Consider the following 27,500-nt stretch of genomic DNA (forward strand, 5'->3'; position numbering starts at 1 on the left):
AGCAGTGCCTATTAAATGGACGGGGTCCGATATCCGAAAAGTTCCAGTCAGTCTACCAGCAACGAGGTACACGGCTCGTGTTGTCTGTAGTTCAACCATGCGTAGACGGTCAATACCGCTGTTCTATCGCTTCCGCATTGTTACTTTGCGCCAGAAGGGCTCTCAACAAAGGAGGTGTCCAGGCGTCGCGGAGTGAACCAAAGCGATGTTGCTCGGGCGTGGAGGAGATATAGAGAGACAGGAACTGTCGTTGACATCCCTCGCTCAGGCCGCCTGCGGTGGATGGCCGCTACCTACGGATTATGGACCGGAGGAGCCGTGACAGCAACGGCACCATGTTGAATGATGCTTTTCGTGTGGACACAGGACGTCTTGTTACGACTCAAACTGTGCACAAAAGGCTGCATGATGCGCAGATTCACTTCCGACGTCCATGGCGAGGTCCGTCTTTGCAACCACGACACCATGCGGCGCAGTACAGATGAGCCCAACAACATGCCGAATGGACCGTCCAGGATTGGCATCACGTTCTCTTCACTGATGAGTGTCGCATATGCCATCAACCAGACATTCGTCGGAGACGTGTTTGGAGGCAACCCGGTCAGGCTGAACGCCTTAGACACAATGTCCAGCGAGTGAAGCAAGGTGGAGCTTCCCTGATGTTTTGCGGTGGCATTATGTAGGGCCGATGTACGCGGCTGGTGGTCATGGAAGGCTCCGAAACGGTTGTACGATACGTAAATGCCTTCCTCCGGCCGATATGCAACCAAATCAGCAACATATTCGCGAGGCATTCGTCTTCATGGACGACAATTCGTGCGCCCATCGTGCACATCTTGTGAATGACTTCCTTCAGGATGACGACATCGCTGGACTGGAGTGGCCAGCATTTTCTCCAGACATGAACCTTATCGAAAATGCATGGGATAGACTGAAAACGGCTATTTGTGGTCGACGTGACCTACCAACCAATGCGAAGGATTTACGCCGAATCCACGCTGAGGAGTGGGATAGTCTGGACCAACAGTGCCTTGATGAACTTGTGGATAGTATACCACGACGAATACAGGCATGCATCAATGTAAGAGTACGTGCTACTGAGTATCAGGGGTACCGGTGTGTACAGCAATCTGGAGCTCCACCTCTGGAGGTGTCGCTGTATGGTGTTACAACATGCAATGTGTGGTTTTCATGAGCAATAAAAAGGGCAGAAATGATGTTTATGTTGATCTCTATTCCAATTTTCTGCACAGGTTCCGGAACTCTCGGAACTGAGGTGACGCAAAACTTTTTTTGACGTTTGTATAAGAATTAATGTAAGAATTGATATAAGAATGAAGAATAAGAATTTGAGAATTTAAAAAGATTGTAACCTTGAAAATACCATACAAGAATATATTATATAATAAATGTATGACATTTATTGTGATAAAAAACATTCGTGTAGTAAAATGAAATTTTTCACTCTTCAGTGTGGTGTGGGCTGATATGAAACTATCCTGGCTGATTGAATCTGTGGGCCAGACGGAGACTCGAACTCGGGACCTTAGCCTTTTCCTGCAAGTACTTTACCGACTGAGCTACCCAGCATGACTCACAATGTGCCCTCACAGCCTTAATTCTGTGAGTACCTTGTGTCCTACCTTCCAAACTTCACAAAAATTCTCCGCATATCTTGCACAACTAGCACTCCTGGAAACATCCCCCAGGATGTGGCTAAACCATGTCTCCGAAAATCCTTTCTGCATTTCTGTTACACCTATCACGAATACTGAGACTTAATATTCTTCATTCCGTCTGCTGTCAGAGCGAATTATCGACACTGTACGAGGGTTAGGCTGCGTTACCGCGGCATACTCAGGCAGAAAGCCGAGTGGTTACAACCTGATCATGAATTGGAAGTCCGGAACGCAGTCACTACCGCGTTCTAACTGCACCCAGTTCCGCATTCTCATAAGCATATTCCTCAAATTTTTCCTGTTGGATTATAAAATCTTCCTTAGCTTCACAGTTTGAATACCGAAGATTTCCCCTTTCCTTCGTATTCCAAACACCATTCCATACAGTGCTTCTTTCCTGATGCACTGTTTCAGTGATTTTACAACGACTGAGGAAAGTGCATCTACACCTGTACTTTACTATGATACGCATAGTCGCACACCTGATCAGACATTCAAGAAGCACATAATTTGTTTGATGAATGATTCCGTGGAACTGCATCGCTCCATCGAAGCTATCCGACGTCAGGAAACTGTCGTCTACCTCTGATCTGCTATCTACAACTTACTGAACTTTGAGCGCAGAACACAGAAAGCTGAATTTAACATAGTCAGAGATGGAAAAATACTTTTAATTGCTACAGAGCTGTTCTTTTGACTCCCGAAACATCATTAAAAGCAATATCAAACCATATTCAAACAAATTTCATTCGATTAAGGGTTTCATTCCCTCTTCCATCATTCTCTCCAACTCCCTCTCATCGCTCGTATTGCATTCTCGACATAACAACTTTCCAATTCCACTTAGCAGTACAGCAGTACTCTGAAGTTTCCCAGAGTTATCATTTTTTTCACCTTTTAAATGTTCCTTTCACTTCCTATACGGGGGATAAAGCTTCAACATTGAGACATATAATGTGAACTACGGAGATGTAATCATTATTGTTGTCCAGAGAACTGTCAATACTTTTGTGTGTGTGTGTGTGTGTGTGTGTGTGTGTGTGTGTGTGTGTGTGTCTGTGCTTGTTTTATTGTTAGTTTTGGTGACAGGACAGACATATAGCGTAAGCCAAGATCTAGGTTAGGTTGTAAGGTGACAGTTAGTTGTGAGCTGACGAAGCCAACCAATGTGGTGTTTGAGAATAACTGCAACTGTTGTTATGGAGTGTATTTTAAGCATAGTGGAATTCGGTGGCTGCTTTATGTCCTCAATTTTGATGACGTCATGGATCAAAGAAAACATTTAGTGTCGGTAAATTCAATATTTTCAGTTATTAAAAGCGGTTAAGCCATGACACTAATTGGCATCTGCATCTTCGTGTATATTCTTTTGTTGTTGACGTTCCTACTGCTGAAGGAAACATCTAAGAAGGGACAGCTGTTTGGTATGAATATTGTACAGTCAGATACCTATTACAAGCAATGTTACTGTAGTTGACGTCCTCCACTACACATTCATTCACCCGTTGTCTAGTTTCCCTACGCTCACGGTAATACCTCACAAGGGATGACTCGTTTGCATTGGATCAACGTAAGTACGGACGATGTGTCTCTTACTTCGCATCTCAGAGCAGAGTTAAGCACTTGCAAATTTATTGATAAAAATTTTACGTTGCTCTTGTCCGTTTTTACTGTGGTAACTCAACAAACATATTTTGTTTATAAAATTTTGACGTTGCTCTTGTCCAATTTTAACGTGGCAACTCGTTCACAGGACGCACTGACGCTGAGCCGTGTGACGTCTAAGAACATTGGTATGTTCCTGATGCCGCCAGAGGAGTTTGACCACTTTGATTTCGTAGGCCACAAGGAAGTTCATCGCTACGCCTACGAGAAGATAATCGCTCTCATGAATGAACATGAAGACTCAGAAGAACAACAGTGACCTCACGTCATCTTCATTACGTTACCAGTTACGACCTCGCATTCAACAAAAATGTAATTGAAGAGTCCCAAATTCGAAACATCGCGAATGACACGTAATGTTTCTGATGTACAATTCTGGAACTCTGGAGTAATCTCCAAAGTGTGTCCCAAAGGATTTAACTCGTTCTGTAATTTTTGCCATTCGTTCTGGGGTGATACGAAACTTCTGCTTTGTACCTTGTTATCACAAGTTATTGATACATTGAGTATCAATGAACTGTCATATTCCACCAACGTACGCAGTAATAATCTCACAGCCTAAGCAAACCTTAGTTTACCATTCATTCTTCAACCTGACGTTAAAATCCAAGCCATTTAAGTTTCATGCGGCTTCACTGAATATTTTAGCGTCTTCTGTGTGGAACTGGAACGTCGCTGTTCCCATGCCAAGGTCAATTACGTCGAAATACCCGTAAAAACTTCAGATCACAACACGTTAACCAAGCATCCCATGAGTTGTTTACGTACTGGTGCCCTATCCAATTAATTAGCTGCTAAGCGTCCCTGTCTAAAGCTGTCCAGCATCCACCACTTAACACAGTAAAACTTTACCAAGAGACAAGTAAAAGAAATTCGTTTCGCGTAACAAGACTCTGAAGTCAGTATCATTATTGCGAGAAATTCTTTAACTTGGGTGAACATTTTACCATGTCTAACCATTTCTGTTATTTTGTATCTCAGTAGCTATTTGGCGATATACATATTCAGACATTTTCATTTTGCTCTAACTTTTTCTCAATGAGTATCTTGATTTAGTATATTCATTAAAGTTTATGCCACAGGTTCTCTACAACAAGACTGAGCAGATTCCTTGTTCTAATGTTATAATATTTAACATTATTTGTAATATGTAGGCAAATGCCTTGTGACTGTAAGTTACACAGTGAATGTATTATAACCTTAATATGAATCTGCACTTTTATAAGATATGGAAACTTTCGCAACCGTATTTCTACTTTAGTTTAATAGAGTGAATTGATATTTCTCAATTTCTTAAAAAACAATGCCACATACTTAAAGTCTGAGAATTCTTTTTTCTTTTGTCTTCGTTCTTAGCTGTTCTGTATCATACCATGTCCGTTAATATTGTATTTAAGCAAGTAATTATACTCAGTTGAAACAAGTAATAAACGACACAATCGAACGATATTATGTTGCACTCTTCGTTTTTAAGATGATGTTTTACAAAATACTTCTAGGGAAAATGTTATTTCGAAATACACTGAAAAAGCACCACATCGACACATTACTACTGTTGCATCCCTTGAGTGGTTTATATATTGATTCATCGTTGAAAGGTGGGACGCTATCATTTCCCTGCCAAGCATCCCATGTAGAACCATATGCCATCCATCACCAACACAGTAAAGCTTCATAAACATGAAGTTCAGCGTAATAAGTATCACAGAGATAATTCATTTTCAAATCGTCGAAGTAACACTATCGCTTTACTGACCATTAAAATGCATTATACAGTTTGATGCACTTGCAGGCTATATTAAACACATCATGTACTAGGTCGTGTAACTGTACCATAGCACAACTTGCCATAGTCTACGAAACAAGTATACGACTTAAACTAATTTTCCTTGGTTACATAATGCAGAAATCATTGCGGCCACAACTTGCCCCATATTCAACAAACAAACTGTGATGACGTAAGTTTGGGAACTTATTAGAAGAAAGACAAACATAGAAAGGAAATACGTAGATATACAGGACAGTTTCTTCTGAAACCGCGTTGCTGAGCTGTATGTTCGTTCTATTCCCTTTAACGGTTATCTGGGAATCAGTCGGCCGTGACGACTCCGAGATATTCCATAGTGTGCCACTGCTTTGCTCAATGCACTCTACTAGGTCGACTGGTTCTTCTGCTGGAAGTGATGCTATAGACGAATTCGCATAGGACTGGAAGCACAGTGCTAGATTTCAGCTCTCCCCATAGGTCCAACCAAAAAAGGTGTCTATTGGACGGGAGTGGGAAAACTATCTTAATATCTTTGGTATCTTCAACTCTGTAGGTACAAATTGATACCACCAATAACTTGTGAAATATTTCTTTATTTCCATGAACTAGCTGTCGAGTCTTTCAGCTTCATCTTCAAGTGAGGCCTGTAGAACTTTACATATTCATGTTTTTACATATTTATACTTGTTGCTCCATTGTGACTGGAAAATTGGAAGCAGTTTAATGTAATTGGGTAATGAGAAGTACAACAAAGGACTCTTCGGTGCACTTAGGCAAAAAGTTTTAATTTGTTTAGATTTATGATGTCACCAGAAATGTCCGCTGGTGACATCATATGCAGTCACTGATCTTTAAAACACATCATCAACGACTGACCACATGTAGGCAAGACATCATCAGCGATCCTGAATGCGTGACGACATCAAGACCGCACTAGTGGAAAATTCAAATATCCAAGATGGTGGATGGCAGGAATTTTTAAAAATTAAATATGGCAGGAAATTTAAAAATCCAAGATCCTGTATGGACGGTACTTTATAAATTGAAGATGACATACAGCAGCAAATTTTAAACATGGTATATGATGAGAAATTTAAAAATTAAATATAGTGGATGGAGGGAAACACAAAGATTGAAAATAGCGGTGGTGGATGATTTATGAATTAAAGTTGTTGGATGGGGAGAAATTTAAAAACTAAAGATGGCGGTAAAGCTATATTTAGAAATAGCAAGTTGAGAAATATTTTTAATCCAATGACAGCGCTTAAAAATTCAGGATGAAGATGGCAGGAAAGTTTTTTGGCACCCAGAAACTTATATATAGAGTGTAACATGTAGTATTCGAAGTAAAACTTATGTATAGAGTATAACATGTAGTATTTGAAGTACTTTATGTGGTGCTCAGAAGTGCTTGAAAGCTCCGAAATTTGTAAATTGCGCTATATTCAAAAGTACTTATCCAAAAATTACATAAAACGTGAACATCCACAACTACATCAACATACGTACTCCGAAAGCCACTGGCAGAGTGCATGGTTCTAACAACCCTACCACAACAAAGGTCAAAAATTAATTATGTTTGTAGTGTTGCTCACGCAGCTAAATATTGCATTTTTGGGCAACAACAAAGTTATATTATGTGGCAGGTGTCAACAGAGCACAGTTAATAGTCATTTCTTGAAATAATGGATAAACTAGGCACTCATCTTTTCGTGTTTCCCATGCTGGTCTCGTTGTGAACTCATGGCTCAATCATCGAAAATCTAGGTAGTGATGATTCCAAGCTCGGATGCAAAGAGGCCTAGGTGTTATTCTACGATATTCAAAAGTTTTATAGATGTGTTTCGTAAACCATTTCTTGAAGATTAAACTTTTGCAAGTTAGGACAATGGTGATGTATAAAAAGTAATCAGCACTCCGACTTTAAGTTACACTTCTTTTCTATTACTTTTGTTGCAGTATCACGTAACTCGTTCCAAAACATCACTTCACGATATAAAACATACTTGAAAAATATCTTCCTCACTGTTAAAGTTCACATTTCATAAACTGACTACAATTTGCGTCTTTTTAACATGACGGCCAAAGCCTGACTCTCTGATAACCGCTTACACGCCCAAAAACCATTTACAAGTATGTCAATGATCATAGTGACAAAAGAAAGAATACACATAAGAATAAATCATTGCAATATATACATATCGATGTATCGAAGTAACTCTACATTAATGAAATCAAATCTGAATGTTGTCACAGAAATATGTTAACTATTTTACAGAAACAAAGTAGAATATTGCTGGTATCGAGAGGTTGAGGTGAGGTGCTGTAATGGTTACATAATTCAAGTACCATTACATGGTGGAGTGTCATCCCCTGTACTACTGCTAGTAATCTTCTTTCCTCCTCCACTCGCAAACAGGAGGGAAAAGTGACGGCCTAAAGCCCTCAGTAAAAGCCCTAATTTCTTACATCTTATCTTCATGGTCCATACAAGAAATGTTCGTTTGTGGTAATTGAATCGTTCTGCAGCTGTCTTGAAATAGTTTCTCACGAAAAGAGTGTCATCTTACCTTCAGGGATTCCCATTTGAGATCCCGAAGCACTTCGGTAATGCTTGTGTTATTTAAGAAGTCTTCGAGCCTGTCATATGTTTGGGAACCAATTGCAAATTTTCGTATCTTCGTTAACAGTCAGCGATGAGGCACTGAGTGATTTTTTTTTTTTTTTTGAAATCTAGATGTCTCAAGAACATTTATCACATTCATACTGAGAATATATTCAAGGATTCTGCAGGAAACTGATGTTAACGATAACGGTCTGTAATTATGCGGGTCCATTCTTTTACCTTTCTTGTGTAAAGGACTCACCTTCGATTTTTCCAAGTCGGTTGGGAATTTGCACTGGGCGATAGCTTCACGATAAATACAAGCTAAGTAAGGGGTCAATGCCGCAGAGTACTCGCTGTAAAACCAAATTGCGGTTCCATCTGGGCTTGAAGAACCTTTCAGTCGTTTCTCTATGCCTATGATGCCTATTGTTACATCCCCCATATGGGAGTCTCTGTGACTATCAAACGCACGTTAACCCTTTCATGGATAAAATTCCTTTTTTACAGATTTTTAAAATATTAAGGTGATAGTTTCTTTTCAGTCCCATTATTATATTTTCACCACCAAAATATATTTTAAGTTTCCCATTTTTTCACAACAGGAAGTGGGACACACATGTCCCATGAACCAACGCAAGATACCTTTTCTGCTGACTGACTGATTTTGTAATTTTATTTTTTTAGCCATAAACAGGATTTTGCAGAGAATAAAATAACTACAAATTATACATACATGTGATATTTTTATTTGTGTAGAGCCAGTGTAAAAAATATTCATTACATTTCAGTTTACATGATACATTATCAATACTTACAAAACTTTACATGCCATGAAACTTGGAAAAACATGGTGTGGCACAGAGTGGTACACCACAAGCAGTGCAAACAACTTTTGTTCTCATCTAGAGTTTGTGCTGCAGAATCTGCATCGCTTCCTAGTGCCACTGTCTTTCGGTACATGTTTGCCTACGTTCATGAGCCGGACATCATCTGGCACACTAGAGACTCCTCTCTTTGCTGGGAAGAAAGTGGGCATTGATCCCCTCTTTTTTCTGTATAAATACCCATTAATAAATTGTCTTGCTAATCTTTACAAATCATGTCTGCTGGGACACATGTGTCCCACTAATTTTATTTCGATTATGAAGTACATTCCACACTGTATTTGTACTAAAACATGATTATTAAGTTAATAATAAGATGAATTACTTACTTCAGACATAGCTGGAAAGTGAGAAATGATGAAAATTGAAGAATGACACAAATAAGTGGCGTTGCAGTTGCCATATATACACGCCAGTCAACAAAAGTAGTCATCGCTTCTCTATTGCCATTGCAGTGCAGTCGCGATTTTTTTCTTAGGTTCAATACAGTCTTCCCTAGATGGCAGCACCATGCAGAACTGGGTAACATATATCCTGACACTCGAATTGGCGCTCAAAGTTAGTGGGACATATATGACCCATCAACCACAAAAGGATTAATTAGTACGATCTTCCTGCGTGAACGGTTTCTTAAGCATGGAACTTCAAACTTAAGCTTACCTTTTGCTGTCTTCTATTGTCACCTCAGACTGGTCGATGAGTGACTGGATGGAAGCCTTCGACCCACTCACTGATTTTACGTATGATCAGAATTTTCTCGCGTTCTGTTCAAGGTCTTCCACTAAGGTATGACGACGGAAGTTCTTGTATGTTTCGACCACTGATCTTCTTATAGACGCACGAATATCTACCAACTTTTGCGTGTCAACATTTGCTCGCTCTTTTTTGAAGCGAGAGTGCAACACCCTATGTTTCTTAATTTGATTATAATCCGCAGAGGGTCCTTCCAGTCCTTAATAAAGTTACTTGGCACATAAGTCTCCAGAGTCTAAACTTTGCCAAGTATTTCTCTACGTCCTACACAGTGGAGCTAAATGATGCCCATTCATTGTTTAAGTTGGATGCTAACAACTGCTTATCTGCTTTTGCTAGCATAAATACTCTTCTAGCCTTCTTGACGGATTTATTAACTTTAGTAACCATCATCTCTATGATGACCTAATCATCACTAACCCCCATTTCTATGGCAGAAGTGGCGATAATGTCACGCCTGTTTGTAGGTGCAAGGTCTAACATATTTCCATTGCTTGCAGATTGTCTAGATAAATGTTCAAGGCAGCTTCTAGATAACGTGTTTAAAAGTACTTCACAAGACTGTCTGTCCATACCACCTGCAGTGAAACCATAGACGTACCAATCTAGTCTACAAGCGTCTCCAGTTAAGGTAGGCAGATTCCAAAAGACCGAACACACTAACTGAGTATTTTCCTTGTTGTGACAAGTCTTGTCTTGCTGACATCTGACTCAAATGATTTTCTTAGCCTGGGGTAATATGACACATGTGCCACATTGCAGTACACAGATCAGTACTACTGCTGATGCAACTGTAGCTTCAAGTATACTTGTCGATGACAGCTACCAAAGTAAGTAGTATGTCTATGCTGATTATGATCCACTTTCTTTGCACTTGTGACGTCTGTGACTTAGATCACTGACTAGTGAGGTCATCATCCTTAGCAGTGACTTCATCATCCTAGTCAGTGTGAAGCCATACACCTCTCCCTCCAGCCAATCATAGAGCAACATTAGAAATCCTAGATGGCAGAAGTTGGAGGAAGGCAATGGCAAACCACCTCCACTAGGACATTGCCTAGTAAGGCGGCGTGGGTCTCCTGCGTTGCTCCCCTACGCTCTGTAATGAAGTATTGGACTCATCATCATCATCATCATCAGATAGCAGAAAGGGTCCAAATACTTAATTGGAAAATTATAAACCCCTTCACTTCCTCTATGTTCGTTTGCTCAAACAGTGCAGTACATCTCATCTCCAGCCAGTCTTAGCGCAGAATTAAACATAACAGTTGATGAAAATGTTGGTCTGTGTGCATTTTAGCCCACACCTCCTCATCCTTCCAGATAATTAGAGCATAGTATTTAAATGATATGAAATTACATTGCTTCTGGTGTACACTTGCCTATCTCCAACCCATCACATCATTAATGCCAAATATGCAGTAAAGAAATTACATAACCCTCAGATTATAGTCGACAGTTTTCATTATATCGTAAATATGTAAAAATAGTGGAAAATTACATTATTTACGCTAAAATGTTACCTCTAAAATAGCGCCAGGTTTAAAGTAACAAACTTACATAACACTCAGATTAAAGCTAGTGATATGCATTATTACTGAAAGATGTAATAATTATGTCGACTTTCATTAATAATGAGTAGAATACATATGAGAGTTTTGACACAAAAAGAAAATATTTTTTTTAATTCTAAGATTTAAAACCCAGATAATGGTATTGCTATTTCCCCCATTTAAAAATTTATCTACATCTGCCAATCAAATTTTCATTTATTTAAAAAATACAAATCTAAGAAATTCTTCTCTTTATAAATAGGTTCTCCAAGATTTTGTTTATCCATATCCACAAACGAAATTTTCATTTACTTGACAAATAAAAATCAAATAATTTTTATTCTTTATAAATAATGTCTCTCACATCATTTTTATATCCATGAACCACATTTTCATTTACTTTTTAAAAATCAAATAAATTTTTCTCTTTATAAATAAGCTCTGTCAAACTTCATCTATCTACATTATCATTCGAAATTTTAATTAAAAGCCTGTAAACGTTTAATTTTTTAAAAAAGTTATATCGTTGTATGTAAATAATAGCAAAACAAAATATACTCCAACATTAAACTGTTTTAAAATTTAGAAAATTATTGTAAGGAAAAATGGTTTAACTACACAATATCTACAGGAATTTATTAATTGTTTTAATATGAAAGAAATGGAGAGAGAATTAAGGTATAAAAATATAAAAGAACTTTGAACAGTTTTCAGAACAAGAAAATTAAAAAATTATTACTGTTATTCTAAATCCTGTGGAGAATATTAATAATAACATAATGAATTGAATAAAAAATCTTTAAAGGAACTTCATGAAATCAGTAAAATAAAACTCTTTTAAAAAGTATTCCAAACTGAATAAACAACAATTAATTGATCTCATAAATAGATCTCGGGGCAACATTAACAGCATCAATAATGAGAATTACTTCCAAAAGCTTCTGCTAGATAAATATCAAGAAGTTAAACACAAAAATTACCAGAAGCATGTACCTTGGTCAATTTTCTCGATATGACTATTTTTTAAAATCCCCTAAGCGCATTAACAGAAAAGGTTCCGCTTTTAAATCGAGAATAATAACTTATGAAATGAATAACATCGATAATACTGTTGAACCACAAGAACTTTTTAATCACATTAAAGAAGAAGTAATCACTAAATTTAAGAATATTTTAATACAAAGAAGAGCAATTAAAGTTAATTTGAAATGTTATTGTAATTTTAAAAATGAAGACAAAACACAGTAATTTAAGCTTAAAACATGTAATGAGGTTTTATTAGGAACAACCATTTTAGAAGATTATTATGAAATGTCAACAAATAAACTGTTAACTGAACTGGAAGAGATGCAAAGAAAAAAGCCTGGTTGCTCTTAATTTTATATAAATGATTTAGAATTAAATGTTAATACTCAGAATCCAATTCTTGGTTCTTCCTATACCTATTTACCAAAACCTTAAAGCTAAAAGAGCTTCAGTTAATGAAAAAACACCAAATAAAAATGTTTTCTTTGTTTAATAAAATCAGCTTTATATCCAGTAGGCCATGATGTAGAAAGAGTTTGCAAATGTAAAATTGTTGGGAATTAGATGAAATATGTGAACAAGAGAAAATTAATTTTCCTCACCTATAAATACTTTCCAGCATTTGAAAAGGTCAAATACTTGAATTAAAGTTTACAGTTATGATGAAAATTTTATTGTAATTCTACCATTCAATAAATAAACAGGAAAAACATGTGAATTGTCCTTTAATTCAAGGTGAAAATAATTTATATTATTTTTGGGTAAAAAATTAGTTAGCAAACAAGTGATCACATGGGGAAAATTTATTCTTGTGGTAGAAATTAAAGATATTTTAACTCTTAAGAAAAATCAGATAATCACGAAAAAGATTATAAAGAACATAAAGAAGTAAAAATCGTTATGGCAGTAGAAGTTGAACAGATAAAATTTACAAATTATGTTACTCTAGTACAAGAAGCTTTTGCAATTTATGCAGATTTCGAAGGTCTTCTAAAAGATGTTAACACTTTTCTACACAATTGTTATGAAGCTTATATTAATAAATATCAAACATTTACAGATTTCATTTATTTATTATATTAAACATTGTAATGGTGATTAAAAAACTTGTAATATATACTGGTACGAATGCAGCAAAAAATTTCATGGAATGTTAAAAGAAGAAGAATGTAGAGAAATTGGTGAAGTATATGACCGAAATATTCCAATGATAATGACCAACAAAGATAAAATATATTTTAATAATCCAACAATTTCTTTTATTTGTGAAAAAACATTATTAAAGAAGAAAATAGTAAGTGATCATTGTCACTTACCAGGAACATATCTAGGAGCTGCACACGAAGATTCTAATCTTAACTATCAAAATTCTGGCTTTATTCCAGTTTCCACTCTTCATTTCACAATTACAGTATTCATATGTTTATTAAAGAATTAGCAATAGCTCAAGAAGATATTGATGCTATTCCATATAATGTACAAAAAAATATTTCCTTTAGTAAAGAGGTTGAAGAAGCATTAACATTAAGATTTTTGGATACATTTAAATTTATACCTTCAGATATCGATAAATTAACTTAATCGATCTTACAAAACATCAATTTAGAGAAACATCGAAAATATTTTAAAGGAGTGCAATTAGATTTAATAATACAAAGCAGTTTGTCCTTAAGAATGTAAGGATTCTGAAGAAAAATTAGCAGAAACAAAACTACCTAAAAAATGCTTTTATTCAGCTCTTACTAAGTAAAATATTTCTGATGAAGATAATAAGTGTGCAAAAACATTTTGGAAATAATTTGATTTTAAAACTTTAGATGAATATAAAAGATCACATAAAAATCTGACATTTTAATTTTACCAGACTTTTCGAAAATTTTAAAGATACATCTATTAATTCTTATAAACACGATCCATTTTTGAATTTTACAGCTCCTGTTTTAACTTGCGATTCTATGTTAAACTGACAAAAATTTAATTAGATTTATCAATCGATGATGATATGATTTTACTTGTTGAATTTCTCAGTGTATTAAAACATATGCTAAATCAAATAATAAATATATGAAAAATTGTGATCCAGGAAAACAATCTAATTATATTGCATATTTAGATGCAAATAATTTATATGCTTGGGCAATGGGTCAATTTTAACCATTTAGCAATTTCAGCTGGGTAAATCCCAAACGATTTAATTACGAAAAAATACAAGGGTTACCCAGAAAGTAATGATCAGAATTTTTTTTCTCAACCAGAAACAATGCTACAAATGCGAAATGTTGAAGTCTCCTGACTGAATGCGCCTAGTTCCCGTCACTTCGAACATACAGTGTAGCAGTTTCAAAATTGTGTTTGTAGGTAATGTATGCTACAAGCACTGTGCCGTCATTGAATTTCTCACTGAAGAGAAAGAAACTGTGGGGAATAAACACAAACGCTTCTACGAAGTCTGTGGAGCATCTGCTGTCGATGTAAGTACAGTTGATAACTGGGCACAGAGGTCGACGTCATCAGAAGACGGTTCGGCAGAGCTCCACAATTTGCATCAGTCTTGGAGAAGGATGTCATTCATGGAAGACATTTTGAAGACAATGACGATGTGATTCACACAGTGAAGCACTGGCTCCACCACAAGATCAAGAATTGGCACCGACAGGGTATACACCCGCTTGTTTTGCACTTGAGGAAGGCCATAGAATGGGTAAGAGATTATGTGGAAGAATAGAGTGTATAGATGAAACACCATTTTTTGTGTGCGTAATTCTCATTATGTTCAATAAAGAAACGTTGAAGAAAAAATGCCGTGCATTACGTTCTGAGCAATCCTGAACTTAAAATACAAGATTATTATAAATATGGTTACCTTTTACAATTCAATTTGGAATATCCAATAAATTACATGATTTACAGAAAGAATAACCATTACCACTAGAAGATGGAAATAAATTGTTTATAAGATTAAATAAGAAAGAAAAATTTGGTTTACTTATAGAAATCTTAAATAATTTTTAAATTTTGGTTTAAAATTGATGAAAATTCATAGAATTTTATCATTCGAACAATCGGTTGGTTAAAAGATATATTGATTTCAATACAGAAACGAGACCTAAAGCCAAAAATGATTTTTAAAAAGATTTCTGTAAATTAATGAACAGTTCAATGTTTGGAAATACGATGGGAAATATTAGACATAGGGAAAACATAAAATTATGGCATGCCCATAAAAATATATTTCAGAAACAAATTATGGACATACTACCATATTTTAAGATAACTTAGTTGCAGTTCATATAAACAACAATATTAAAATTCACTAACCAGTTTATATTCGAATGACCATCTTAGATACTTAGAAAATAAAAATTTATGATTTTCATTGTAATGCAGTCAAACCAAAATATAGTGAAAATAATGATTTATGTTATATACATACAGATTCTGTTGTTGGTGGTATAAGAACTAAAGATTCTTATAAAGATAAGAAATCGATGACAAACGAATTTGACATAAGAGAGTATTCAAAAACTAATATTTGTGGGATTCAACAAGTAAATAAGAAATTTTTGGGAAAGACGAAAAATGAAACTTGCAGAAAAAATGTGTTCCAGTGTGTTAGACTAAAATCGAACATGTATACTTATAGATTTCGTATAAAGAACAGAAAAACTTTAAAAGACTTCAAAAACCTTTGATAAAAAGTGAAAATAGTTTTGGTGATTATAGAAAACCGTTTATATGTCAAAATAAATCAATATAGAAAAATGAATTTAATTAGATCATTTCAACATGAATTGTATACAGTTGAGTGTAATAAAATTGTTTTATGTTCTGATGACGATAAGCATATATATTAAAAGATGGATATTTACATTGTCACATGGTCACTATAAATAAAGCTCAGACTAAAAATAAATGAGAAAAGTAATTTCTTGCATGTATTAACTAAAATGAAAACTATGACAAAATTTAAAAAATTAATCAGTTTTTTATATTTTTTTCATGGTTCAGTAAATTTTGATGCCTTTTCAGATATACTTTAAAAACAAATTTTTCACTACAATATTCAGCTTTTTGCTAAAGCCCTTTTTCTGTTTCTGACAATTGGAAGCTATTTACCTTTTTTATTCATTATTGATACAGTTACCAATATAATTAAATGATTTAGTTTCTTTTTTATGATTTTCACGTGTATTTTTTTATTCCCAATATTAATAAGTTCTTTTAAATGTTCATTTTTATTTTCTTCATATTCTTCGTATTTGTTTTTTACACAATCAATATGCACCCATTTTTGAAGATGTATTCTCATTTTTTACTTCCATTTTCTTATTATATTCTGTATCCTGTTTGCACAATGGACAAATTATTGTATTTTCAATTTCCATTCATAAGGGAAAAATTTTAATAGAATTTTAAGAAATAAAAGTTAATAAACTTTATTATATATAAATGGAGTCGGCTTAACATCAAAAAAATAATACATTCATACATAACAGAAAGTTTTAATAATTATTGCTGAAAATAATTGGTTTAGAGCAATAGATGTGGCGAAAATTTCAGCCTTCAAATGTATTGATGATGAAGATTAATTAAATTAGGTATGTAAACACCCCAATTTGCAGTAACTGAAGAGAAATTAAAAACTATTTTCATCAATGAAGGAGCCATCATATTGTTTAATTTTAAAAATTAAAAGTACTTTACCTTCAATTTAAAAACTTGTCGAATATAAAATAAAGATTAATGTAAAACAACTCCGTGAAAGTCAAATAAACTTAAAGGTAATTCTGTAAAAAATCAGATAAAATATATTGTATAACTGTAGAAAATTACCTGAACGAGATGATCAAATAACTAGTTAATTACCATAGATTTTTCCTCAATTATCTGTCGAAAAATTAAGCTGCACTTCTGTTATTTTGAGACTACAGAACAATAATTTTAATTATGATTGTTATGTTTTTCGAACCTAATTTAGAAATGTTGAAAACAAACAAATGTTATGAGAAATAGACATTCTAATTGTAAAGAATTCTTATGAATTAATTACACACCCAATTCAATAAACTAATATCAATGCATTAAAGGAACTTTAAGAATTTCAATCCTCTGGATAATTACTTAGAAGAACATTTGTATGATGCAAACAATTTTGAGAACATAAGACAAAAACCAAAGCACTTTTTCATAATTAAAATTTTAAATGACATTCATAATGATTCTCATACACATCTAATAAACATTAACTGAATTGAAATTTGAATAATTCTGGCATAAAATCATTTTTGTAATAGTTTATTTGAATTTCAAAATATACTCTAACTTTTTTAATAAAGCAGTACACATAATAAGAATTATATTCACTACCAAATATGTTGAAATTTCCAATAACTAACTTCAAGTATATATAAAAAAGTTTTACTATTTCAAAAAATTACATTACTTTAATTTACAAAAGTAATGTGTGCATTTTCAAAAACTTTTAAAATACATTTTATCCCTTTCTTTCTCAAAAATTTTCCAACGAGATAAACTTGCGGAGAATTTGTTTTCAATAATTCATGTTCACAAAAATTTCTGATTTTTTCTTCACCATTTAAATCTTTCAATTTGTATGAGACTGGAACAGATTGAATAACACCTTCAATTTCATATATATTTGTTGACAGATTTGCTGCATATTCTTTTCTTACATCATTTACTTATTGTTAGTTATCAGCAATTTTGTATTTTTGATTAATACCTAATAAATTTATTACATACACAGTTTTCAAACCTTTTTCATTGTCTTTGCTTACACCTTTTGCTTTTACTGTTACGGTTGAACGTTTTGTGTTACCATATGCATCAACCAATTTCGAAACTGGTGAAAGCCATATACAATTTCCTTGTAAGTCTTTTTTTTCACAGTTTCTTCTATTAAAACGTTCTACAACACATGCTTTTAATTCACTAAAAATTGAATAATGAAATTACATCAAATTTTTTATTAATTCTTGAAATTTTTTATTATTTAATTCTTTAGCCTTGCCTGTCTGAAAAATTTTTGGATTTCATGGCTCAAATATTTTTTCAAAGAATAAACTATATTTTTTCCTTATTTATCTTTAATTGGAATACCCAAGCAAATTTTGAAAAAAAACATCTGTAACAGTTAATAAATATTTTCATGCCTTCATTCTTTGGAAGCTTCTTTTAATTTCCAGAATCCATTTCTACTAAAAAAAGCTTGTCTAAAACATCTATTTCAAAAGAAATTACTTTTTTTTTAAATCTTTTCTCTTTGGTTTAAGTAGTTCACTAACAATTTCATCATGAATATTGATTCCACCACCTACATATTTTTTAACAAATATGCTTTTTTTGTTTTACAATTTGAACAAAGGCATTAAATTCTTTGTTTTCCATGCTTAGTTGTTACTCTATGGGGTTCATATGTTATGTTTCAAAAAGTAAATGTGATTATTATATTCCTTTTATATAGTATTAAAAAATAATTACATTATTCCAGCAAGTATATTAAACTGTACATCAACTGTAACATTATTAATAGTATTTTTTACTCACATAGTTAGAAAATTTGGTTTGTGCACTATTTCCTTAATTGGATGTTAGGAGCTATTTTGAGAAGTTTGTCAATGTTTTATCAAGATGATTGAATGATCTAAACCATTAATTGCTAAATTTCTGTTTACATTTTTACCGAAAACAGTAACGTTTTCAAGATTAAATATTCAATGAACTTGTGCATTTCTTGTTTCCTCCAGTTATAACACTAAATTCAATAATTTGTTTATATAATGTCACAGAAGAAGCTCAGTAGCACAGTCACCATGGTGTAGTGTTTATGATACTAGACTGTTGTATGGAGGGTCAAGAGTTCATAATTCACCTGACCTATAAAATATTAATTTCTATCATCGTTTCGAGTACATTCTAGAAGTATTCAAAAATGTCTAGGATCATTGTACTGGAATGTTCTGTAACTGCATATATACCACATGCGTTCTGCACGTAGGCAGTTCACTCCACACTCCTGTATGATCAAGTTCTGAATAAACCTTCATTAAGCCAAGTTAATGTTTTGTCCTTAATCTAATTACACCTTCTTCTATGTGACAATACATTGAATTTTTCAGATTACTTAACTTATTTAAACATTGAGTTAAATCTGCTTTTGAGAAATAATCTGAAAGACCCTTTTTATTTCCTTTTTGTAAAGTAATTAGGTAGATTATTAAGCTGATTGAAATCCGTTTTATGGAAATAATTATTATACTGCTTTAAAATAATTGTATATTCAGTTTTAGTAACAACTTTCTTTAAATCATTAACTAAATATTCTTTATTCAATGCATCTTGTACATCAACTGGATTACTTATACTTACTGTTCTTCTACCTTTAAAACTAATATAACCTATAGTCATTTTAAAATTAGAATTTACTTCTTACTGAAGTGGGTTAATTGCATTATCTATTTTTGAGTGTACCGATGACTGAATATCTTTAAACTTTGTTTCTACCAACTGAAACGATGCTTTTAATTTTTTTACTGCTGACACTAATTCTCCGTGAATTTTTGGGTCTGTCCTTGAACCAGTCTTTTTAATTTTGGATTCAAATTCTTTGAATGTTTTCTTGCAAAACTTCAAGTTTTCAACTTAATTTATTTTTTATTTCTCTGCTAATAATTAAAAATCTTTTATTTTTTTCTAAATTGTTATTGAACTTAGTATATAAGGTATTTCCAAAAGTGCCGATTCATTAAATTTTAAACATAATTAAACTCATAATTCTTATATAATAGTTTTATCAAAATTAAACATAAAAAATCACAAATAAATTCGTTAGAATTTTGCATTTGATGGTATAATATAAATCATTTTTCCTTAACAATTTACTGTTTGTTTTGGTATATTACCACCAATGAATCAAAAATAAAGTTTTATATTTTTATTTTTAAAATAACAAACCAATGCGTATCAACATGAACCAATGTATCTAAATTTACTATTCCACATCTTAAATTTCTTGTCAGGTATTTCATCAATCATGAAAACGATGAAAATATTTTAAATTGTTTAACTATTTCGCTGTGTCAAACTTAGATACAGAAATATTAAAGTTTTATTAGTATTTCTTACATTTTTCAAACCTTTTCCTTGATTTTCTGTTAGATAATTAAGTCTTTTTTGTTCTTATAATTCTTTAACAGTTTTTTCTTGTTTATAACCACATTTGTGATTCCTGCAGATGCTGATGTAGCACCACATAAAAGTATTAAAGCAGACAACAGTAATGGTAAAAATCCACCTTCATGATTTGTTTCTTTTTTGTTCATTAAATATTCAATAATATTTTCACAACATGAATACCAAATGTAATAAGAAAATTTGCACGAGTTTTTTTATCTTTTTTCTTTTTGTGCATCATTTAAAATTTGTTCAATACCATTTAAATGTACATATTATAATTAAACTTTAATTAACTGGTTTTATTCCACCATTTGCAAGTTTAGTATAAGCAATTCTTAAGTTATTCATTTATATGAATTACAAAATAATAAAGATTTTTTAAACCCCATTCCATTTTCATCAACATTTAATTTTCGTTTTCCATACATTATTCCTCTACCTGTTGTTAAAGCTAATACTTCACCAATTGAAGAATCTAAGGCATATATTATTTCTTTTGCAGTAAATTGAAGTTATTTATCAGCCTTATGTCTTTTTCTAGATTATTATTATACCCATAAAATATGTCAAGTTCTTTACTTGCTTCATCTAATGGATTTATTCCTTTACATTTAATCTTTCATTTACTTTGTTTCCAGAGGTGCACCAATTATATAAAGAGAATTACATTTCAAATGGGAAATTATTAATTGGAACATTATCTAAGCATTTTCCATATTCACTTTCTCAAAACGTATGTGGTTTATTTTTCAAAATTCTAATGAAATGTGGAAATATGTTTGGATTTTTAACTGTTAAACTATTAACTTTATTAGTAAATATATTTATAGTTTAACTTTTTAATTATATTAATTTTTACTATCAGCAAAGTCTTCTACAAGATTACTGTTAATCTATCTATTAATTGACAAACATGATTCATCCAAATGTGTTCAACTGGTTTTTCCCAACTGTTTTTAGCAAAACCTTCACAAAAATTTTTAAATGAAGATTAAAATTTGTTTCAGAAAAACTAGGAAAGTAGTCTTGCACAGTTGTTTTTACCAAATAATTATTAATATTTCTTTTACATGATTTAATTTTATTTGAATTACTTTCGGAATATACAGCATTTGAGTGGAATATTATTCTAGTTTAATTTGTACATCAAAAGTAACTAATTCTTAATTAAACCATCCAAAATACTCATCAGTACCTTCATAACCCTTTTTTCAAATTTAAAATTATTCACCACTGAATTCAACTGGATATTCACCAATATATTTAATAGTACCAACAGGTCTTAATGCAAAAACATTATCATCGATATGATTGATATATTTTGAGATTTCTTCACTTATAATCATTTTTTCAAATCATTCCCTTTCGATATTTTACTGTCTTTAACTGCTTCTTCATACTTCTTCAATAAACCACGTAGTTCTGATTGACTTAATATATAATCTCTCTTATCACCATCATATTGTTTAATTACTGGAACATCGTATTATAATTTGAATTAATGTTGGCTACATGGAACTGTATGTTTTTCTACTTCTACATTTTCTTTAATTCCTTTTAACACATTACCACTTAATCCTTCAATTTCTTGTTTAATTAGTTCAATTGTGTCAATAACTGGTCTGATCTTTTTTAAATTTTTATAATCTACCCTTGGTTGTTTTGTTCACTTTCAAACTTTTATTTGTACATTTACATTTCCATTTCACTTAGCTTTTTTAACAACTTTAAGGTGGTGTTTTGAAAACATTTATTAAGGATAAAAATAAAAAATAATTTTTTTATTTTACATTCACGAGTGACGTTCAATGTTTTCATGTTTAACATTTATGTTCAACAGTTTTGCTTTTAATATTTTTATCCTAATGCTTATGTTCAACGTTTTTCTGTACATCACTTTACTTTCAACATTTCTGGTCAACATTTTATGTCCAACGTTTTTATGATTAATGTTTTTGTGTTTAATATCAGAGATATTCTTAATCTTTTTTTTTGTATTTACCATAACTACTTTTTCTTCTTACATCTGGTGCTATAAAAAAATTCATCTTCATTTAAATATTTACTACATAATTCTTTAAACTCATCAGATTTGAAATTCCCCAACAAATTTGTGATAAATAAGATTTAAATTTGTATCATATTACCTGAAAATATTTTTAAAAATTGGGTTACCTGTAACTTACTGTTTCATATTTTTGAAAAAGTATGACTACATAAAAACAATCTATTCTCTTATATCTGACTCTGTATTCTCTGAATATGTCTTGATTTTCAAGAACGAAATAATCAAAAATTACAACTAAATTATTTTCACATTCATCTAAAGGAATAATTTTAGATAAAAATAGAAGATTTTTCATTAATTCTATCTTCAATTTTTTTCGCAGCTTTGTATAAATTCTCGGTATTTTGATTGGTCTGAACTGTAAGAGTAAATGTACAAATGGTTAATTCACCAGTTTTACGATTTTGGAGCTAGGTGATAAGTATCAATCATTAATGTTGTTTTTCAATTCCAGGTAGTCCTATTAGTGATCATCACATACACTTTGCTAAATTTTTACCATGTATATTTATACCTTTTTTCAGTAATTCTTATTTTTGGTTTACAGTCATTTATTTACATAATTTTTATTAATAGAAATGAGTAGATTATTTTAATTCAGTCATGAAATGTTGCAATAAAATAAACTTATAAGAATGTTTCACTGCTTGATTTTTATTCGACTTCTGTAACTCTAAATATCTCACTGGAAAATAAAATGTTTTAAAAAATTTATTCAATCGAAAAAATCTAATACACACATTGAGGTAGACAACCTTTTAGATAGAGATGATATTGAAAATTATTTATGGCTGAAAAAGATAGTACAGAACAAATTTTATGATTTAATAATCAAAGTATTGAAGCTAATTAAGAAACAACTGCTAGTAATGTTCCTCAAAGCATTCCATTTGAAGCACTATATATAAATTTTAATTGAGGTAATGTTTGTAAATGTAGTGAGAAACTAGCATAATTTCTTCATTTAACCCAAAAGCTGAATTTGGAAGAACAATAATTTATGAAGCAAATTATCCTGTAAATGTTCCAATTTTTGAGACTGTTTAAAATTTAAGAATTACTATCAATGATGAAAAAGATAATTTGATTGACTTCAATAGTGCTTCTCTAACAGTAATTTTGAAACAGAATTAATAAATTTTTTCCATAATAAACCATGAACAACATTGAGAGTTATCAATTTTACTCATATCCATTTCATGAGAAAAAAATAATATAAACACTCCTAACAAAGAAACAGTGGTTAATGATAATATTAGCAATGGATGGATTCATCCTAGTTGTTCACAATTTTATATGACATTTGATTATATACATTCAGATTTTTCAGCATGTGATGGTAAAGAGATTATTAAACTAGTTATTAATTAGGTGAAAATTGTTTGATTTTTTTTACTACTGAAAAAGGAAACAATATTTATCTAGAACATAAGATCCATTTTTATCTTTATCAACTGTTACTTGATTAACTTCATCTCTGTCGAATGACCTAATTAAGGAAGAATACATTCATAACTATGATAAAATTAAAAACAAAAAAGAAGTACCTCATCCATTAGAATTATTTGTTGGAATTTTTACTGATTTTAAAGAGTTAATTTGGGAAGGAGATTTAAAGCTAATTTTCACTTATAGTTCAAGAAAGTATCAAATGAGCCAGAATATTGGTTTGAACTAGAACAAGAAAGACTTAAAAAACCAAAAATTCCATTTTCCTTCTTTGAACTGCAAGCAACTGAATTCACTGGATTAAATACAAAGAGAAATTTTGAACTAAAATTTGCTAAGTATTATAATTCTGCTGAATTTTATATGCATTACTTTGCTTTTGTTGTTTTGAAAAGTAACTGAAAAAAGAATCAGTAAATGATTCTTCTTTATTCAATCATGATAAATTACAAAATATTTATATATTAAATGGAAGAAATGAAGTTATTCCTCAAGAATTATGGAATCTCGATCCACAAATAACATTTTAAAAGTTTATAATGCTATTAGAAATCTTAAAAGAATAACATTTAAATAATGATGTAAACTTAAATGCATTCAATTTTATTAAAAATTATCCTTACTTTTCATAAATATGACTAGAGGAATGAATGTGTCAACTACTCAAAAAATAAAAATTATCTGCATATATTAATGAAAATATACCTAATGATAATTGCATATATAATTATATATGGTAAAAAGAATTTAACTTATGATTCACAACACAGAATTTTAAATGAAAATTTTTAATTACATAAATCAATTAAAATTTTAAAATGTTTTCAAGTATTATCTTTATTTTTACATTTCCTTTCGAAATATTTTCTGAGGGGCAGGGCGGATAAAAAATGAAAAATTTAGATATTCAAAAATTTAAATGTTTTTTGTATTGTTTCTATATAAATAAAAGCAAAACAAAATGAAAATCTAGTATGCGAACTTAACAGTTGTAGTAATGGGTATGTGGAAGTGTTCACTAAATTACCAGAACATAAAATAAAAAATCTTACAATATTTCGAAAGCTGAAATTTTAATAACTAAATGTGATCAACAGCTTTTATTACTCTTAGGTGATAAATATAAAGTTACTCTTCCAGATTGCTTTCCTAAAATCTGTTTGGCAGTTGATGATAAATTGTAGCAGATTGCTGGATTAACATTTACTCATCCAGGTAAAAAACAAAATAAATCATGTCAATTCATGTTATTGAATTGTAATAAATTCTTAGATTTTGTTTTTTAACTAACTGAAAATTTTGTTTGCAGATATAAACTAATTTTTAACTGGGGGAAACAGCAAAATTAAAAACTTGTTTTTTCTGAGGATTTTAAAAAAATATATCTTTGCACCAGAACTCTCATTCATATACTACTGTCATGAACGCTTATATACTTCTGATGTACTTGAAGCTCATTCTGGACTGTCTCGAAACTGTACAAAATAATTATCAAGAAATACATTATAGTATTTAAACTGTCTAAAATACTGAAAAATATATCAATTATGTTTCCATTGCTGACTTCCAAACATTCATTCACAGAGTGGCTCATCAGTCACATCAGTAAATTTCATTCAAAACTATAGAACATTTGCTATGCAATATTGGGATGATTATATGACACATTTATCTACAAATAATGAAAGACATTTGCATATAAAATACAATACATTTATCTTAAGTAATATTCTAGAAAACCTGTAAATGCAAAATAAAAGAAGCTCCTATTTCACATCTCAGTTGCTTACTGACACCAACAGACACCTCCATTGTTAAAAAGCGACAAATGTTCGTTCCCTGTACCATGAGTTATTCTTACTGATGCTAACAGGTATCTGCACTGCATAAAACATCATTGTTTGTTATATGGACTACACATGGTTTAAGAAACAACAGAGCTTTAAATTAATAATTTTCCTTCTCTAGAATGTCACATAATGTTTGGAAAATACATTGACAATGCAAAAATGTGAGATCTCTGAAAATCGTGTCACAGCCATTATCTGAAAAATAAATAAGACTATATATCAGTTTTTGTGAGATTTCCCACACATTGCAACCACAGTGAAGCTTCAAATTAAGTATATCAGCATCTAAATTGTCAATATAACTTATTAAATGCATCTTTATTCTATTATATGCAAAATCTTTCTGAAAATTCATATGAAATAAAATCATATCATTATGTGAAAGACTGATGACACATTGCAAGCACAATGGAGCTTAAAACTAAATACTACGCCATCTAAATTGTCTGTATTACTCACTGAAATACTGGCAGCTTTCATACTGACATCATTGATAAAAGGTTTTAGGATAAGGAGTGCTTGTTTACAACGAAACTTCGATATGTAAGCTCTACGAGTCTTCAAACCGAATATTTTTCCCATTCTAAGGAGCTTGTATAGATTATTTAAACACATACTGCTTTGACACTTATCATAACTTTCAAGTTTTCTAAGAAAATTAGAGCAGAAGCAAAAATGTATCATACATAAAATTTCATGCACTTAGGAAGCACAATGTGGCATCATATATGTCTAACATCTAACAGCTAACGAATAATAGCTAACACCTAACATCTAATCCCTAATCCCTTATGCCTAACAGCTAACCCCTGATACATAATGGAGAAGCATAAAGCCTATCACCCAATGCCTACACCCAACGTCCAATGACCAATGCCTAATGCCTAATGGCTAAAGACTAATGCTGAGAGGAGTGTTACAAATTGAAATATCTGCTTGTAATTGCTTCAGTGGCGACTGAGCTATGCAGTTGTCAACATCATTCTCAAAATCATTGGATGGAAGAATAGTATTAAGTCAGACCATTTCCATCCTACGCATCCACCATTTCCCGTAAGTGCTCTCCATTCCATTTAGGTTTCCACCTTGTAATGCCTAACAGCTAATGCATAATATAAACTCGTAATGCTTAATGCTCAATGCCTGACAACTAACAGTAAATGCCTTTTCCTAACAGCTAATGTCTTACAGCTAACACCTAATGGCTAATGTCTAAAGCCTTATCACTAATGCCTATTCATGCCCGCCCATTTACCATGCGGTCTAACGCATGGCTTTCTGGATAGGGAAGGAGTGCCTGTTCCCCAGTATGAATCCGCCATGCGGACTTGTCGATGTCCAGTGAGCCAGCTAGTCTGTGAAAGGTTTTCATGCAGTTTTCCAACTGCCTCACTGCATGTTGGCTGGTTGCCCTTATTCCGCCTCAGCTACACTATGTTAGCAACTGCTATGCAAACAAGTTCTCCACGTACACGTACACCACCATTACTATACCACACAAACATAGGGGTTACACTCGTCTAGTGTGAGACGTTCCCAGGAGGGGGGGGGTCCACTGGGGGCTAATCTGCACAATAACCCTGCACGAGTGGTTCGGTATGGGGTGGCTGGTGGTCCCCGATTAACATACAATGCAATACAATACAATGCCTGTTCATCAGTAACTGTCATTGATCATTGACCATGACTGATCACTGACCACTATTGATCACTGACCATCACTGATCAGTGACCATCAGCTATCTCAAATTACCCCTCAAAATGTATCAAGTTAACCCAAAAGTGCATCAAGTTACCCTAAAAGTGCATCAGTTTGTCCTTCAAACTATACCAATGTGCCTCAAAATTTCTGTTGCATATTCACAGCTGCAAATATCGCGAGCTTCTGTGCAGCATATTCCAGACTCCCCTATCCCATGCAACCAAGTGCCACACCTCACTAGTGCCAATAAGTGATCTGGAAGTATTGTAATAAGTAATATAGACATCTTAGGTGCGGAA

The 27,500-nt window shown here is 32.3% G+C and overlaps 1 protein-coding gene across 3 annotated transcripts in view; it reads left to right on the forward strand.

Annotated features, from left to right (window-relative positions):
- Positions 1 to 4,793, forward strand: part of LOC124802582 (lipase 3-like) — a 150,283-nt gene extending 145,490 nt beyond the window's left edge. For all 3 annotated transcript variants that reach the window (XM_047263453.1, XM_047263452.1, XM_047263454.1), the window contains one exon: positions 3,433 to 4,793. In XM_047263453.1, coding sequence (XP_047119409.1) covers positions 3,433 to 3,603 — 171 coding nt within the window. In that variant the 3' untranslated portion in view covers positions 3,604 to 4,793. The remainder of the gene's footprint in view (positions 1 to 3,432) is intronic.
- Positions 4,794 to 27,500: the final 22,707 nt, after the last annotated feature.

This window comes from Schistocerca piceifrons, chromosome 6 (assembly GCF_021461385.2).
Source record: "Schistocerca piceifrons isolate TAMUIC-IGC-003096 chromosome 6, iqSchPice1.1, whole genome shotgun sequence".
In the NCBI taxonomy this organism is placed as follows: Eukaryota; Metazoa; Arthropoda; class Insecta; order Orthoptera; family Acrididae; genus Schistocerca; species Schistocerca piceifrons.